Source organism: Oncorhynchus gorbuscha, linkage group LG11, assembly GCF_021184085.1.
Source record: "Oncorhynchus gorbuscha isolate QuinsamMale2020 ecotype Even-year linkage group LG11, OgorEven_v1.0, whole genome shotgun sequence".
Taxonomy (NCBI): Eukaryota; Metazoa; Chordata; class Actinopteri; order Salmoniformes; family Salmonidae; genus Oncorhynchus; species Oncorhynchus gorbuscha.
The window spans coordinates 73351511-73368881 of NC_060183.1; the positions used below are offsets into that span (position 1 = coordinate 73351511).

The window sequence follows — 17371 nt, forward strand, 5'->3', positions numbered from 1 at the left end:
TCAGCTAAAGCCTGGGCCTCCAGCGTATCCCACTTTAATTGCTTCTGTAATGGCCCCAGCTCAAGCCTTTGAAATTCCATTCCTGAGGGTAATCGGCCATGTTTGTCTGAGTCCGGGAGCTTTACCTTTCGGTGTGAAAGCGCTATTTGTCACACCTCGCTACACACGCGCACACACAAACGGCAGGTAAATATTATCCAAACACTCATTACAGACACGACACAGGTGACTGGCAATATTATGATTATTATAGTTATTTAGAAAGTACTTTTTTTCTCCATATAGATGTTTTAGGCCACACAAAGACGCAATTCAACCATAGACCACAATACAATAATAGCACTAGAACAGGTATGTACAGTTATTACTTCTCTCCATCCCAATGCCGCTCTCCTCTTCCCTCAACCTGGGTCGTGTTCATTAGGTACCAAACTGAAAAAACGGCCTGAAACAGCGAGGGACTACATGGCCTCTCCAATAACAAACACTTATTTCTGTTTTCTATCTACAGTGAGCCCTACTCAACACGACCCTGGTTATATGTGGACCAGTTCAACTTTGACCTTGTCCTCTTCCACCACCACATAACAACAATACATTAAGACGTATAGAGCACTGCTGCAAAGTCATGTTGGAATAACAATTCTCACCGGCCAAATTTTTTAAACAACAATTACAAATGCATATTTGTATGTTCCCATAAACAGGAGTACATTTACTAACCCCAGGAACCATCTTCACCTGAAAACATAACTAAATATCGAAGACAATTGAGAAACACAAGGCAACCACTTGCAGTACAAAATAATCATGGGACTAAAAGGTATGTTTTGATGAATATTCTACAGGCATTCTTCATTTAGTACACAGAGAGTATATTTTTGAAAGTAGACGAGACATCCAGGCAGGTGTATTTGATCATTCCTCGTTCGGCCTAACTCGACAGTTCGAGTGAGCCAATGAGAGTTCAGGAATGAGAGTTCAGGAACGTCCAGGGGGCAAAAGCTACGGTCGCATAGCACTACAACCAAAGTATTTCCTGTTTCCTCCAATCCGACACATGAAAGGGCCTAGAGTCTGAGCTCAGAGAGTGTGTGTCTGTGTATTCATGTGGCGATCTTGTTTTGAACACACTCTCCTTGTTTCGGGAGTCATTAAACTGTAGCTTGGTTGAAACAGCTCCGGATGAGAACCAGTATATATTTATTGGTCTGTGGCATCTCCCTCTCCCTGTAGTTTTGTGCTGGCTAGGGAAAGGTGCTACATCAAGGATGGTCCATCACTGGAAATGCCATAGTCCTCTCAGGGCATTACTACAAGTCAGTCTTATGCAAGTCAGTCACCAATGGACTTACCGAAAACAGACACTGGTTTGACAGTATAAATCATCCTCTTCCATCATCAACAGTCTTTCCCTCCTCCACATCGTTCCCTTGAAGCAGGAGACTTCAATTATGTCAAGGTTGAGAACATTATTCTCTATGACCAGAATAAACATTATTTTGGGGAAAATGCCGTGTTACTGGGAAAGCTAATGGGACACTGGCAGCAGTATCCGGAGTACGGATATGGGAATATCTGAAGGATGGGATGGATGGTGCAGGACAAACTTATGGGTGGAAAAGGAAGAAGAGCAGGAGGAGGAGGCGGGGGAGGAGAAGGCACACGTTGCTTTGTCACCCATTCTTCTTCAGCAGACCTGAGATCAGGAGAAAGAGGTGATTATTGGCACACATTGATTATGCATAAATACAAGACTACAAGAACAAAGACAGCAAGAAGACCACAGTCCAACACCACTTTGAACAGCATTTCTAAAAAAGCACACTTGGAGACGTCAGAATCCACATTCATTTATTAAATCACATGGATTGGACTATCAACCAAGGGCTGTGCGGTTCAGAACCCATCCCTTCACCTTCTGGTCGGGCATCATGCCGTTCCCCTGCAGCGAGGTCAGGTGACTGCTGAGCAGGGCGCCCCCTGGTCGGTCGTGCTCACAGAAGATGGTGCCATTGACATAGTGGAAGCGGTCGCCCGGCACCAGCCGGTTTCTACAGGTGGCACAGGTGAAACACTGCAGAGAGCGAGGGACATGAGGAACTTTAAGAAAGAGCAACAGAAGCATGCGTTTCTCGCTGAGTCATATTGCTGTGTTATAAAGGGCCTCTGTGGCTTCTGTTGGCATCCCACTGGGCAGAGACGTCAGTTGAACGACTAGTTTAGATTTACATTTGGTTGAGTTGTCAACTAATGTGAATTAAACCCAAAACAATCCCCATCATTGGATTTAGGTTCAAAGTTGGGTGAAAAAAATATGAAATTCCCTTAAGTTGATGACTTTTTGCAAATCCAATCAGTTTCTCACGTTGACTCAACGTCATCACATACATTTTTGTTGTTGTTGTTATGAAGTGGAAACAACGTTGATTCAACCAGTTTTTGCCCAGTGGAATGACTCTTTTACTTTTAGGCTGAAGTTCCTCTTACCTTGAGATGGTACACATTGCCCTGTGCCCGCATTACCATCTCACTGGCAGGGATGGACTGGCCACAAGCGCTGCATGCCCCGCTGTGCCCGAACAGCCTGTGGATGAACAACCCGTGTCAGACCACTGCAACCACTCACACCATAAACACTTCAACACATTACCCCTCTGACCAAGTCACACCTCATTTTCACAATGAAAGCAATGTTGTTGTTCATCACCACACTTCTTATATCTGATTCTGAATCAGCTCACCCTTTGCCAATCCTAAATAGAAATATCTCGAGCAATAAAAGGAAATAGGTCCCAGACCAGTGGTTGAAGTCATGAATAAAGTCAAGTACAGGTCTAGATTCTAATACAGGGCTGTCTAACTCGTTCCATGGAGGGCCTAGTGTCTGCAGGTTTTCCCTGTTTTTCCTTTCAATTAAGACTTAGACAACCAGGTGAGGGGAGTTCCTTACTAATTAGCAACCTTATTTCATCAATCAAGTACAAGGGAGGAGTGAAAGCTCGCTGACACTCAGCCCTCGATGGAATGAGTTGGACACGTGTTCCAGCAGGACTGAGAGGGAGATATGCAGCATTGAATAGTGTTGGTGGTGATGCTGAGACATGTGACTCAGGTCTTATGAGTGCTCAGCCGGCGGCCACAGATTCCATGTGGGGTTTGAGCTGCAGATGAAGTCCGTGGCAGGCTACTGGGAGAGCCAGGAAGTATGTTACAGCTGATACTGGTGAAGAACCCTGATGAAGGGCTTTTTCTCCACAAGTCACAGATGACCTTCTGTAGATGCTGGTGATGTCATTGTTTGGTGTAAAGTGTAAGACAAAGACTACGGTCCACTACATGCCTTTTGGTGAAGCAGACATTGCGTTGCCGATGTCGAACAGTTAGCCTCATTGTTAGAGCATGACCAGGTAAGTCCATTTTGTGAAACTTCCACACCACATTTGGTAGACTACCCAGAGCACATTAGCCCATCCCCCAGAGAGCCTAGTGTGTAGACAGTTCAACTGTTCAGTCTTCATAGAAAGCCTCTCAACCGCTCTCACCTTTATTACACCCCCTCCTTGTGACACCTACCAGACTGGTTTGGCTGCTATACCCCCCCCCCCTCCGGTTCCCTATCAGTGTCCCAGCTCTGACTGCACACTGTAATGAATTTTTGATCTTAATCCAAACAGTAATTTAATAAGCGAGCGCCCGAGAGGAACCCTGTTCTCCCTAATTAAGGCTCCCTCTCTCTCTCCTCCCTCTCTCTCCCTCCCCTCTCTCCCCTCTCTCCCCCCTCTCTCTCCCTCCCCTCTCTCTCCCCCCTCTCTCTCCCTCCCCTCTCTCTCTCCCCCTCTCTCCCCCTCTCTCTCTCTCCCCCTCTCTCTCCTCTCTCTCTCTCCCTCCCCTCTCTCTCCCCCTCTCTCTCCTCCCTCTCTCCCCCTCTCTCTCCCCCTCTCTCTCTCCCTCCCTCTCTCTCCCTCTCTCTCCCCCTCTCTCTCCCCCTCTCTCTCTCCTCCCTCTCTCTCCTCCCTCTCTCTCCCCCTCTCTCTCTCCCCCTCTCTCTCTCCCCCTCTCTCTCCCCCTCTCTCTCTCTCCCCTCTCTCTCCTCCCTCTCTCTCCCCCCTCTCTGCCTGTATCAGACTCAGCGGCACAGCGCCACTCGGCAATGAAAGCCTTGCCCTTTTCCACTAACTGTATTATACATTTGATAAGCTTCGTACTGAGTCCCGTTCTGCATTAGAAATATCTGTGAGGATGGACCTTGAGCGTACATGGACACAAGGTGCTGTACTATGTTAGACCATTGTTTACATGGACACAAGGTGCTGTACTATGTTAGACCATCGTTTACATGGACACAATGTGCTGTACTATGTTAGACCATCGTTTACATGGACACAAGGTGCTGTACTATGTTAGACCATCGTTTACATGGACACAAGGTGCTGTACTATGTTAGACCATCGTTTACATGGACACAAGGTGCTGTACTATGTTAGACCATTGTTTACATGGACACAAGGTGCTGTACTATGTTAGACCATCGTTTACATGGACAAAGGTGCTGCACTATGTTAGACCATCGTTTACATGGACACAAGGTGCTGCACTATGTTAGATCATCGTTTACATGGACACAAGGTGCTGTACTATGTTAGACCATCGTTTACATGGACAAAGGTGCTGCACTATGTTAGACCATCGTTTACATGGACACAAGGTGCTGCACTATGTTAGACCATCGTTTACATGGACACAAGGTGCTGCACCATCGTTAGGCAGCAGTGCATAAGTACCATATACCCCTTAAAAAATATGAATGGTGTCATTCCATATTGATGACTAATTATCAGAACACTTTTTGGGGCAAAAACACCTTTATATTTTTATTGTGCAATTCCCATTTATTCATGTTGGTTGCAAGCATTGTAATGAGGAATTATTGGAGTCAAGGTGATTTTATGCAATACATAACTAGTAGACCTACATTCAATTTGCAACCATACATCTTTCAGTAGATCACATTGTAGGGAAGTAGAAGTGTGCTATTTATTCTGGTGGGAGTGGCTTTAAATCCTCTGTATTCTTAGTGAGCTGATGTACAGTGCCCAGTGTCTCTGCTCTACCCAGCAGGCCTCCCTTCGTGCGGGGCGTTCTTGGGCTGTGTGGGTTTCCAGACTGCGCCGGATCTGCCCCAGTGTTTGCCCTGGAGGGAACCAGTGCCTGAGAAGTGCCAATGCAGGCACACACACACAATCCCAGTCTGTGTTGGACCAGCCAGCCTCTCACACACATAGTCCAGACTGGGCAAGACATTATTAAGGCAAACAGTGTAGGAGCAATGCTGTGGTGATGGAATTGGCTAATGTGCAGTCTTTTCCCGGTTTCCCCTCATCTTACGCAACTCCTTAGGTTTTGTCATTAAAATGTGCAAAAAGTAGTGAAAGACAGAGTTGGTGATGTCTTGAGAGGATAGAGTAGCTGTCAGAATCTCCTTGTTCCCCCAGACCCACACCCAACCCTGCTGTGAGAATATACCTCTTTCATAACACCCTCCGGTCTCTGATATCCTGCCACACCCTACCTGACCGCATTCACACCCAGACACCTGGTGCCTTTATGCGTGCATAGAACAAACAGAGAGAAAAGGACTTGACAAATTCCTCCACTTTTCCAACAGCTTTCAGAGCTGTCTGTGCTTGTCTGACCTAGCATTAACAGACTCATCAGGCGGGATCAGTTGTGGAAAGTGGATTTCCGTTGCACTTTCACTATTAACTCGTTATTGAAGGAGAAGCTCACTAAAATTGACTTTAGGTTGTAGGCTAACCATCTCTCAGCTGTTTTAATTATCTTCAATGATTTTTCACCTGGGCTGTGTTGAATATTTAAAACACTTTAATTTCACTTTGTCAACATAGCCCAGGTCCAAAATGGTTGATGTTACCTAAAACATTTGAGAGACCGTTAGCTTACAACCTATGGTCATTTCAGACTATATAACATAGGCAAATAATTTCCCCATGCACTTCCCCTTTCCCCACCCCTATGTCACCGTAGTATGGTAGTTTCCAATCAAATCATTTCCCCATGCACTTCCCCTTTCCCCACCCCTATGTCACCGTAGTATGGTAGTTTCCAATCAAATCATTTCCCCATGCACTTCCCCTTTCCCCACCCCTATGTCACCGTAGTGTGGTAGTTTCCAATCAAATCATTTCCCCATGCACTTCCCCTTTCCCCACCCCTATGTCACCGTAGTGTGGTAGTTTCCAATCAAATCATTTCCCCATGTACTTCCCCTTTCCCCACCCCTATGTCACCGTAGTATGGTAGTTTCCAATCAAATCATTTCCCCATGCACTTCCCCTTTCCCCACCCCTATGTCACCGTAGTATGGTAGTTTCCAATCAAATCATTTCCCCATGCACTTCCCCTTTCCCCACCCCTATGTCACCGTAGTGTGGTAGTTTCCAATCAAATCATTTCCCCATGCACTTCCCCTTTCCCCACCCCTATGTCACCGTAGTGTGGTAGTTTCCAATCAAATCATTTCCCCATGTACTTCCCCTTTCCCCACCCCTATGTCACCGTAGTATGGTAGTTTCCAATCAAATCATTTCCCCATGCACTTCCCCTTTCCCCACCCCTATGTCACCGTAGTATGGTAGTTTCCAATCAAATCATTTCCCCATGCACTTCCCCTTTCCCCACCCCTATGTCACCGTAGTATGGTAGTTTCCAATCAAATCATTTCCCCATGCACTTCCCCTTTCCCCACCCCTATGTCACCGTAGTGTGGTAGTTTCCAATCAAATCATTTCCCCATGCACTTCCCCTTTCCCCACCCCTATGTCACCGTAGTATGGTAGTTTCCAATCAAATCATTTCCCCATGCACTTCCCCTTTCCCCACCCCTATGTCACCGTAGTATGGTAGTTTCCAATCAAATCATTTCCCCATGCACTTCCTCTTTCCCCACCCCTATGTCACCGTAGTGTGGTAGTTTCCAATCAAATCATTTCCCCATGCACTTCCCCTTTCCCCACCCCTATGTCACCGTAGTGTGGTAGTTTCCAATCAAATCATTTCCCCATGCACTTCCCCTTTCCCCACCCCTATGTCACCGTAGTATGGTAGTTTCCAATCAAATCATTTCCCCATGAACTTCCCCTTTCCCCACCCCTATGTCACCGTAGTATGGTAGTTTCCAATCAAATCATTTCCCCATTCACTTCCCCTTTCCCCACCCCTATATCACCGTAGTATGGTAGTTTCCAATCAAATCATTTCCCCATGCACTTCCCCTTTCCCCACCCCTATGTCACCGTAGTGTGGTAGTTTCCAATCAAATCATTTCCCCATGCACTTCCCCTTTCCCCACCCCTATGTCACCGTAGTATGGTAGTTTCCAATCAAATCATTTCCCCATGCACTTCCCCTTTCCCCACCCCTATGTCACCGTAGTGTGGTAGTTTCCAATCAAATCATTTCCCCATGCACTTCCCCTTTCCCCACCCCTATGTCACCGTAGTATGGTAGTTTCCAATCAAATCATTTCCCCATGAACTTCCCCTTTCCCCACCCCTATGTCACCGTAGTATGGTAGTTTCCAATCAAATCATTTCCCCATTCACTTCCCCTTTCCCCACCCCTATGTCACCGTAGTATGGTAGTTTCCAATCAAATCATTTCCCCATGCACTTCCCCTTTCCCCACCCCTATGTCACCGTAGTGTGGTAGTTTCCAATCAAATCATTTCCCCATGAACTTCCCCTTTCCCCACCCCTATGTCACCGTAGTATGGTAGTTTCCAATCAAATCATTTCCCCATTCACTTCCCCTTTCCCCACCCCTATGTCACCGTAGTATGGTAGTTTCCAATCAAATCATTTCCCCATGCACTTCCCCTTTCCCCACCCCTATGTCACCGTAGTGTGGTAGTTTCCAATCAAATCATTTCCCCATTCACTTCCCCTTTCCCCACCCCTATGTCACCGTAGTATGGTAGTTTCCAATCAAATCATTTCCCCATGCACTTCCCCTTTCCCCAACCCTATGTCACCGTAGTATGGTAGTTTCCAATCAAATCATTTCCCCATGCACTTCCCCTTTCACCACCCCTATGTCACCGTAGTGTGGTAGTTTCCAATCAAATAATTTCCCCATGCACTTCCCCTTTCACCACCCCTATGTAACCGTAGTGTGGTAGTTTCCAATCAAATCTTTTTCCTCCATCTGCATGACCAATATGGAGGCAGACACTACACCTGCCTACAAGACGGTGAGGAGGAGCCATTATCGGACTCAGAGTCCTTTCTGATTTGAATGCTGCCTTCCCTGAAGCTCACCTGATGTAGTCGTTCTTGCAGAGGATCATGCCCCCTTTGCTGTAGCAGGTGGTGCCAATCTCGCCCAGCTGGGCGTGGCAGCAGGAGCACTTGAGGCAGCGCGTGTGCCAGTAGCGCTCCATGGAGAAGAGCAGGAAGCGGTCGGCGATGCGCCCACCACAGCCCGCGCATGACCTGCCTGCCGAGCCACCGCCGCCCCCTGTCACCGCCACGGCTGATGCCTCCACCCGGCTGTTCACCATGGTTGGCCTGGAGAGAAGAGGGGGGGGGGGATATAATGTCACCCTGAGTAAGGATGATAACAACAAGGGTGGGCGAATGGAAAAGTGTCTATTCAGCAGTACGAGAACGTTTGAGCTTAACATGGAGAGATGGAATGATATTTCTGTTTTAAAGACATTAACAGGAAATAACACCACTGACACCTTTATTAACAGGCTTTATTTCAACTTAGGGTATTTGGTTGATGTTTACCACAGCTTCTACATTCTATTCACGGAAACCCACGGAACATTCAGGAAATCAAGCTTCCTCTCGGTCATCCCCGTTATCATGGTTATCCTAAATATAGCTGTGCCATACTGTACTTTACACCCATCTGGAACGTACCGTACTTTACACCCATCTGGAACGTACCGTACTTTACACCCACCTGGAACGTATCATACTGTACACCCACCTGGAACGTACCGTACTTTACACCCATCTGGAACGTACCATGCTGTACCCCCACTTGGAACGTACCGTACTTTACACCCACCTGGAACGTATCATACTGTACACCCACCTGGAACGTATCATACTGTACACCCACCTGGAACGTATCATACTGTACACCCACCTGGAACGTATCATACTTTACACCCACCTGGAACGTATCATACTTTACACCCACCTGGAACGTATCATACTGTACACCCACCTGGAACGTATCATACTGTACACCCACCTGGAACATATAATACTGTACACCCACTTGGAACGTACCATACTGTACACCCACCTGGAACGTATCATACTGTACACCCACCTGGAACATATAATACTGTACACCCACCTGGAACGTATCATACTGTACACCCACCTGGAACATATAATACTGTACACCCACCTGGAACGTACCATACTGTACACCCACTTGGAACGTACCATACTGTACCCCCACTTGGAACGTACCATACTGTACACCCACTTGGAACGTACCATACTGTACACCCACTTGGAACGTACCATACTGTACCCCCACCTGGAACGTACCATACTGTACACCCACTTGGAACGTACCATACTGTACACCCACTTGGAACGTACCATACTGTACACCCACTTGGAACGTACCATACTGTACACCCACTTGGAACGTACCATACTGTACACCCACTTGGAACGTACCATACTGTACCCCAACTTGGAACGTACCATACTGTACACCCACTTGGAACGTACCATACTGTACCCCCACTTGGAACGTACCATACTGTACACCCACCTGGAACGTACCATACTGTACACACCAGGGGTAGGTAACTAGATTCAGCTGTAGGCCGATTTTTGTCAGAGCAGATTGTCGGGGGACCGTAACATAATTATAATAATTTGTACACTGTAAATTAACCACAACCAAGCCCAAAAAGAGATTGTATTTGAAAATAACATAATTTAATACCTTAATTAAATTGCGACACGATCACATACATCTTGCTGGTGATTTTAGTATTTTTTTGGACAAAAACTAAAATCCCCCCAAAAAACGAATATTATGACTTTGAGGGGGGTCAAAGAAAAAAAATCTACCTGGAATGTCCTAACTGTACATCTACCTGGAATGTCCTAACTGTACATCTACCTGGAATGTCCTAACTGTACATCTACCTGGAATGTCCTAACTGTACTGTACATCTACCTGGAATGTCCCAACTGTACTGTACATCTACCTGGAATGTCCTAACTGTACATCTACCTGGAATGTCCTAACTGTACATCTACCTGGAATGTCCTAACTGTACATCTACCTGGAATGTCCCAACTGTACTGTACATCTACCTGGAATGTCCTAACTGTACTGTACATCTACCTGGAATGTCCCAACTGTACTGTACATCTACCTGGAATGTCCCAACTGTCCTGTACATCTACCTGGAATGTCCCAACTGTACTGTACATCTACCTGGAATGTTCTAACTGTACTGTACATCTACCTGGAATGTCCTAACTGTACTGTACATCTACCTGGAATGTCCTAACTGTACATCTACCTGGAATGTCCTAACTGTACATCTACCTAGAATGTCCCAACTGTACTGTACATCTACCTGGAATGTCCCAACTGTACTGTACATCTACCTGGAATGTCCCAACTGTACTGTACATCTACCTGGAATGTCCCAACTGTACTGTACATCTACCTGGAATGTCCCAACTGTACATCTACCTGGAATGTCCCAACTGTACATCTACCCAGAATGTCCTAACTGTACATCTACCTAGAATGTCCCAACTGTACTGTACATCTACCTGGAATGTCCTAACTGTACATCTATCTGGAATGTCCCAACTGTACTGTACATCCACCTTGAATGTCCCAACTGTACTGTACATCTACCTGGAATGTCCCAACTGTACTGTACATCTACATGGAATGTCCCAACTGTACATCTACCTAGAATGTCCCAACTGTACTGTACATCTACCTGGAATGTTCCAACTGTACTGTACATCTACCTGGAATGTCCCAACTGTACATCTACCTGGAATGTCCCAACTGTACTGTACATCTACCTGGAATGTGGGTGACGAGGAGAGAGAAGCCCCACAGACAGGAAAGAGCGAGGCCTCGGATTCCCAAATGTGAGTTTTGGCGCGGTAACCAATCGGTTGGCTCTGGGATTCGTTGGCAAAGAGAGCTTAGGCCTATTCATTTAAGGGATATGGCGGGGGGGGGGGGTGGGGGGTACAGTTTCCTGAAAAATATGCGCCTCAGAGGCGACTGGCACCCTGGAAAGCAGCCGTCCCACAACAACCTCCACACAAACCTCTTCTTACTAAACCAAAGCCGTACTGTCTTTGAGCCGGCTACAAATATAACCTCTCATTGCAACTTGATAATGTGTCCCAGAAGAGAGGTCTTTGATGTTGCAGAGTCCTGCTCATTGAATAGTGTTGTTGGGTCTTCTGTGTTGTTGGGTTGCACTGGGTGAGTAGACTAGTCGACAGAGGTTTTTTGAGTGATTACGAAAACGTTCGTTAGGGTTACGGAGTTGACATTCCGGTATACCAGTATATAAACCTTCTTGTGGTGTAACGGAGATGACATATGGAGTCCCATATCCTTTGAGACACCAGACAACCAATGGTAATCTACATGATGTCTCCACATTCCAAGTGTGCCGTTATCGGTTCATTTCTACTGTATATCCGAACTTCCCACTTTTACGTTTCAAAACTGAACTGATTTCATGCACAGCTGGGGATAATATTGCTTTCAAATCACACTAACAAGAACCATACCAGGGTGCAACTCAGCAATGAGTCAGCCATTGCTTTTCACCGGCTTCATGATTCATAATTATGGCCAACAACACTAAATAATTGCAGCGACGGATTTCATTTTCCAAATTAACAACAGCGTCCTAATTTGTCCTCCAGTGCTTCTAATTTAAATGAGGGCATGTTTTGCTTTACGAGTGCCCTTCCCACAAGACATTTCAGTCCGCCGCTGGTCCACCACAGTTATGCACTCTCTGCTTCGGACACCTGGCTCCAATCAAGGAGAGCTGAGCTCCATAAGAGAGGCCCAGGGCGACGCTGGACTGACCCCAACAAAGTGCCTTCACATGGGGCACCAACCCTGCATCTCAGGACCCATACAGAGGAACACGACAAAGAGCTGAGGGACCAAAGCCTGGCGGTAAAGCTTTTTCCACAGTGCTACTCTGCAGTATCTAGTTCAATAGATGCATGTGCTATGTTCACTACAGACTCTTTACATGTAGCTGCTGTAACCAACCCATCTATTGACATTTGGACAGGTGAGATATTTTTTATACATTCTTGACATAGGTCAGCACTTGACTTATCACAGGCCTATCAGTACGTGCACACACACAGACACACACACACACAGATACACACACTCACACACACAGACACACAATATCAATCCGATCGTGAATATCAGCACAAGACATTTCTCCGTTTGATTGATGACCGTTAACGCTAATCTGTTTCCACAAGCCCCTTTTAAAAAGGCTGCTGTCCATTTCTCTGTGGCTTTGAGAGTCCCTGAACCAGGCAAGGCTGTTGGAAGAAAGGGGGAAAGCTTATACTGTTGCCTTAAATCCAAGGTATTGTATGAGGGGGAAAGACGGCTTGGCATCTGCATGTGGGGGATTGCCTGCCATCTGGGACTCTATCACGTTATTTCCTCTAGCTGTTCTTCCACCGAGGTCAAGAGGCAACAGACAAGAGATGCCCTGGGGAGTTCAAAGGTCATCCACAGAGCTGCTCTGATTGGGGATGTCAATCGGGGGTCGCGGAGGGCCAAGTTGCCACAGGAAGGCAGTGTGACCCCTTCCTGGAAGGGGGGCATCCCGTGGCACATTTCAGCCTTTACCAGTCGGTTTCAAATGCCAGCTGGCAATGTGCTGTCTCAGAGTCAGGGTCAAAGACAACCCTGACAAACTGGAGACCAGAGGCAGCAACTTGAGAACTTTTTTTTTTTTTTAATACCTGGGGGCAACAACATTGTTTTCCAATTTACTCCTCGCAATGGGTCCTACAGCTGCATCATAGGATGTGGAATTGAAATCAAATTGAAATGAAAACACTTGATGCCAGATTTGTTCGGGCAATGTGGGGCATCATAGTTGAGGGGATGGACTATCCCACCTAAGGAACAGTAAGGGAAACATTTAACAGTACTGTGCAGGGGGGCAGAACCTTCTGCAACTATCATAATGGCATATAGCTAGAAACCATTATGCAATTAGTGCAATGAGGTCATTGTGTATGATGAATACACAGCTTGTCTAGTGAATTTACAGTTTGGAACACAAGACACCTTACATGGCCCATTTCTGCTTGCTGCTTTGCAGTCCGTTTCCTGTGTTCAGAGCCAGACGCCTCGGGCAGTGAATTACCAGCGTGAAATCAATTACTATACCCCGAAATACAAGAGCCTCCACCCTCGTGAAATAAAAAGAGGAATTCTGGTCAAATCTAGGAACAGAGGCGCCAATGTGACCTCCATTTCTCTTCCTCTCTCTCATAGCTCTCATAGACATGCACTTGAGTAGGAGCTATACCCTGTTTTTCTCTTTTAAAACAAGGACTGGATAGTGTCTATATGGTATGGAAACATTTCCTCTTGACTACAATATGTCAACAAGTCCTAAGCCTCAATGCTTTTTCTGGCCATCTGGCAATTTGCCTGTCGAACCAGTTAGTCTCCCTTGACTCCAAACAGATCATAACATGTACCGTGAAGCCACGGCAGACCAAGTACAACCCAAGTGGAGTAGAGGCTACCCTTAAATGAATGATTATTTCCCTGTTTGTTTGGCTTCCTACTGAAGTCTCAGAAGAACTGCTGCAGTGCAGCCACGTGAAAGTCTCAAATGGGTGCAGAAATACTACTCGCTTTTTTTGCATTCCTCACCGTACCTGCGACAAGTTGCGGCAGCACAGCGAATGCAATCACACAGACACACACCTGCAGAAGCCTCAGCCGTAAGCGAAGACGAGCCAAAATAACCTCACAAAAAAAAACTCACTGATCTCATGAAAATGCAAATCCTACATTTAATCATCTTTCGCAGCACACGGCAAACTCTGAGACAATACCTGAGCCATGCCCTGGGGAATGTCATCAGCATCAGAGGGGGAGCCAGTGAAATTTCAATGCAGAGCAAGCCCCAACAATTACATTACCCTAAAAGGGACTTAGACAAGCTTATCCCCCCGCTGAACACAGTAGACACCCACCTATTTTGGAGGGCGCAAGGACTTAGTGTTCCTTCTTATCAACACCCTGCAGAACTGTGGCGAACGCCATATCTTCATAACGCTGATTTGTAACCAAAGCCTATCGCTAAAAACAAGCCAGGGCATTTCTCATATTGGCTTTCTAAATACAAAGAGAAAAGGGGGTGAGGAAAGTCTACGCAAGCCAGATAGATGAACGAGTGGCACACAATGAGGACAACGTTTAGAGGGGGTGAAGGAAAGAGTTATTTTTGTTGAGATGAGTTTTGGAGACCGCCCGCGTCTGTCCTTGACTAGGCTACTACTTTACGCTCCTTCCATTGATAAACTGGAGTCCTTGTTGAGCGATAAGAGTCTGTGGGCTCTGATTTGTAATAAGCTCGGTCTCCGCTGCTGCGTTTAATGATAAATGAATGATCAGGCAAAACAAAGGTTAGTGAGGAGGAGAGACAGCTGTGTTCCGCTCTAGTAATAGACTGATTGATGAAATAACCATTAAAAACAGAGGCTAATGAGGAGGAACACAATACCGTGGCTGTCTGAGGACAGACTGATGGATTGCATGTGGTTTCGGGTTGACAGAGCAAATAATGGTTCACTCGCCATTAACCAATTGCATTTGGCTCTTCTTCATTGAAATACTCACTTGTTGGTGATAAATACATTGTCAGCTCCCAATCATTTAGTCTTCTTGTATTGTTATGCTTCTTTTGGATAGGAACCTACATAGATAGCATAGGCCTAATAGGCTGCATTTACACAGGCATCCCAATTCAGATTTATTGCCCAATTATAAGCAAAAGAGTTGATCTGATTTGTCTAAAAGACCAATTAGCGGGGGAAAAGTCTGAATTGGGCTGCCTGTGTAAAGGCTTATAACCTTATTTTTTTCAACATATGGTGAATACTAAACTGTGTTTTTATAAGACCACTAGGTATTTTTATGCTTGGGCATAGTTTCTTTATCTTGTTGATGTGCATCAACAAGTCCCATATCTCACCAAAGTGGCTCGGATCAAATTTCACATTACACCAGTCACTTTGTAGAGAAGTATTGCTCCCTGTGCCTTTGGTAAACCTACACTAATTAAAACCTGTCAAAGCCCAACGCCCATCCCCCCCCCACCAGTTTAAATGAACAAATAACCCCGCTCACACAAGCAAGGGGAAGTCGTTTGTAATTAAAATAAATAAGCCTGACTGCACCATTAACAGCCACTATAAATAGTACAGTGAGCAATGGTCAGGCCCGCTTGGCACCAAGGCAGATTAGCAATATATCCTTCTCTTTTAATAATGCGCTCAGGGGCCATAACTACACGCATCGCTGTTTCATTAAAACGGGTCTCTTTTAATTAACACTACGGCCGGCGCACAACTCCCCATTGTACCATAGCTGCCTTGATGCAGAGATGCAGTCAAGATACCGGAGAAGACCCCCCCCCCCAACAAAAGCATGGACGAACGGTTAAGAAATGTGTGCTGTGATAAGGGGTAAAAGTAAGTCATGTTCACCACTGGATAGTCAGAGGGAAATGTTGAATCACGGACGAATAGCTTGCGCTCAATAATTGTTCGAACATGACAGACAGAAAAGGGGACCAACATTTTCTGCCAATAATACCCTACCGTTCATTACTGTGTAATAACACATCTACTAGGCTGAAACTTTAAACGATATATGACTATTGTTAACAAATGTGTGGAAAAATGTGACGCGCTGCGGTGCTCACCTTGCCGTCGTGGTAGTTTAGGTGAAGTAACCGCGAGGAAATGATCACGATGGTGGTGCGCGCTACCACGAGACGTGCGCAACTTCAACCAAGTCGTGGACTGCTGCTTGCAATGGTAAATTGTTGCTGTTCTCAAGATGTAACAACTTCAAACGGTTGTTATATATTCCGATTGAAGAGCTTGCAAACTAGTCCAGAAGTAGTCTAGGCTAAATCTTCCTCTTCTTGTTTCCTTATTTTACACTGCGTTGGTCGACTTCATGGATTTCCTATAGTCATCTGAAACAGTAAACTTGGTGATGAAGTAATTCTCTCATATCAGATAGTCACAGCTCGGCTAAAGGAATTTGGTTCTTAGTTCTTGTTCATGGACATACAGCGCTACTATTTGTGAGAGGAAAGGCGGCTACTCCAGTTCAAAGCCAAGAGGGAATACACATTTAAATCACTCCTCCTATGACGCGTCGAGGTTCAGCCCCCGCAGCCATTGAACAGCAAGGGGGGTGTGGCATTTGACATAATGATGGATGTCTGTTTAAGGAACTTTTGCCTATTTGTGGCTGTTTTAAATAGGCCATAATCACCACCGCTGAACAATGTTGAAAAAGCAATTCATTAATCCTTAACCCAGCCCCCAACCTCCCTACGGCAGAAGACGTCCTGTTCCAATTTCTTTTAGGACTGCTCTGACTCAGGCATAACTGGTCAGTGACCCTTTCTTAACTAATGAAACGCCTTATACTGTACTAGCCTAGCCTGTATGCCTACAGTTACAATTAATACATTCACATTTTGGCCATTATCCTAAAGCAATGTTTTACTTACGGTATGTTTATTTGCGGTAGCTATAGCAATGAATAGAATAGAATATCACATTTAGTAGCTTATTATATCTATATTATTAATTTAAAGGTGCAGAAACCACAAGTATTGTTTAAATATATATATATATATATATACACGTGTGTGTCTATAAATATGATTATTATTTGATTGATCATTTTTTGTTTGACACGGATGAACAATCCAATAATAACAAGGACATTTGAGTTTGTTTCTCATGTCTACAGAGAACTGCTTCGGTTGAAGTGAGAGTGAGGTAGTGAGAAAATGAAATGCGCCGGGAGGTATTGTGAGTGCCAGTGGTGCTAAACGCTGGGCAGCTCACTCAACACCAGGAAAAACATCTGGCCGAGAGAAAGAGACAATTACCTTTGTGTGGTAAACTCTAGTTTCACTCGACAATCAAAACAGCAGCATCATTGAACAATTACAGCATGGAGTGTATGGGTAATCAACGCATTCTGTTTGAATTGC

General features: G+C 45.5%; 1 protein-coding gene across 1 annotated transcript; it reads right to left on the bottom strand.

The window, feature by feature from the left end:
• Positions 1–226: 226 nt before the first annotated feature.
• lmo4a (LIM domain only 4a) lies at positions 227–16463 on the bottom strand. Its single transcript, XM_046290430.1, has 5 exons — positions 16055–16463; positions 8340–8588; positions 2491–2587; positions 1919–2077; positions 227–1699 (listed from the first exon to the last, which is right to left on the bottom strand). Exons 2-5 carry the CDS (start codon positions 8579–8581, stop codon positions 1691–1693), a joined length of 507 nt encoding a protein of 168 aa, XP_046146386.1. The 5' UTR covers positions 8582–8588; positions 16055–16463; the 3' UTR covers positions 227–1690.
• Between the last annotated feature and the right edge of the window lie 908 nt (positions 16464–17371).

Excerpts from the sequence above, each read along its gene's own strand:
- lmo4a (XM_046290430.1), bottom strand. The coding sequence starts at position 8,581 with ATGGTGAACAGCCGGGTGGAGGCATCAGCCGTGGCGGTGACAGGGGGC. Across the intron at positions 2,588-8,339 it reads TGCAAGAACGACTACATCAG|GCTGTTCGGGCACAGCGGGG; the intron begins GTGAGCTTCAGG and ends GTTCATCCACAG. Across the intron at positions 2,078-2,490 it reads GCAATGTGTACCATCTCAAG|TGTTTCACCTGTGCCACCTG; the intron begins GTAAGAGGAACT and ends CGCTCTCTGCAG.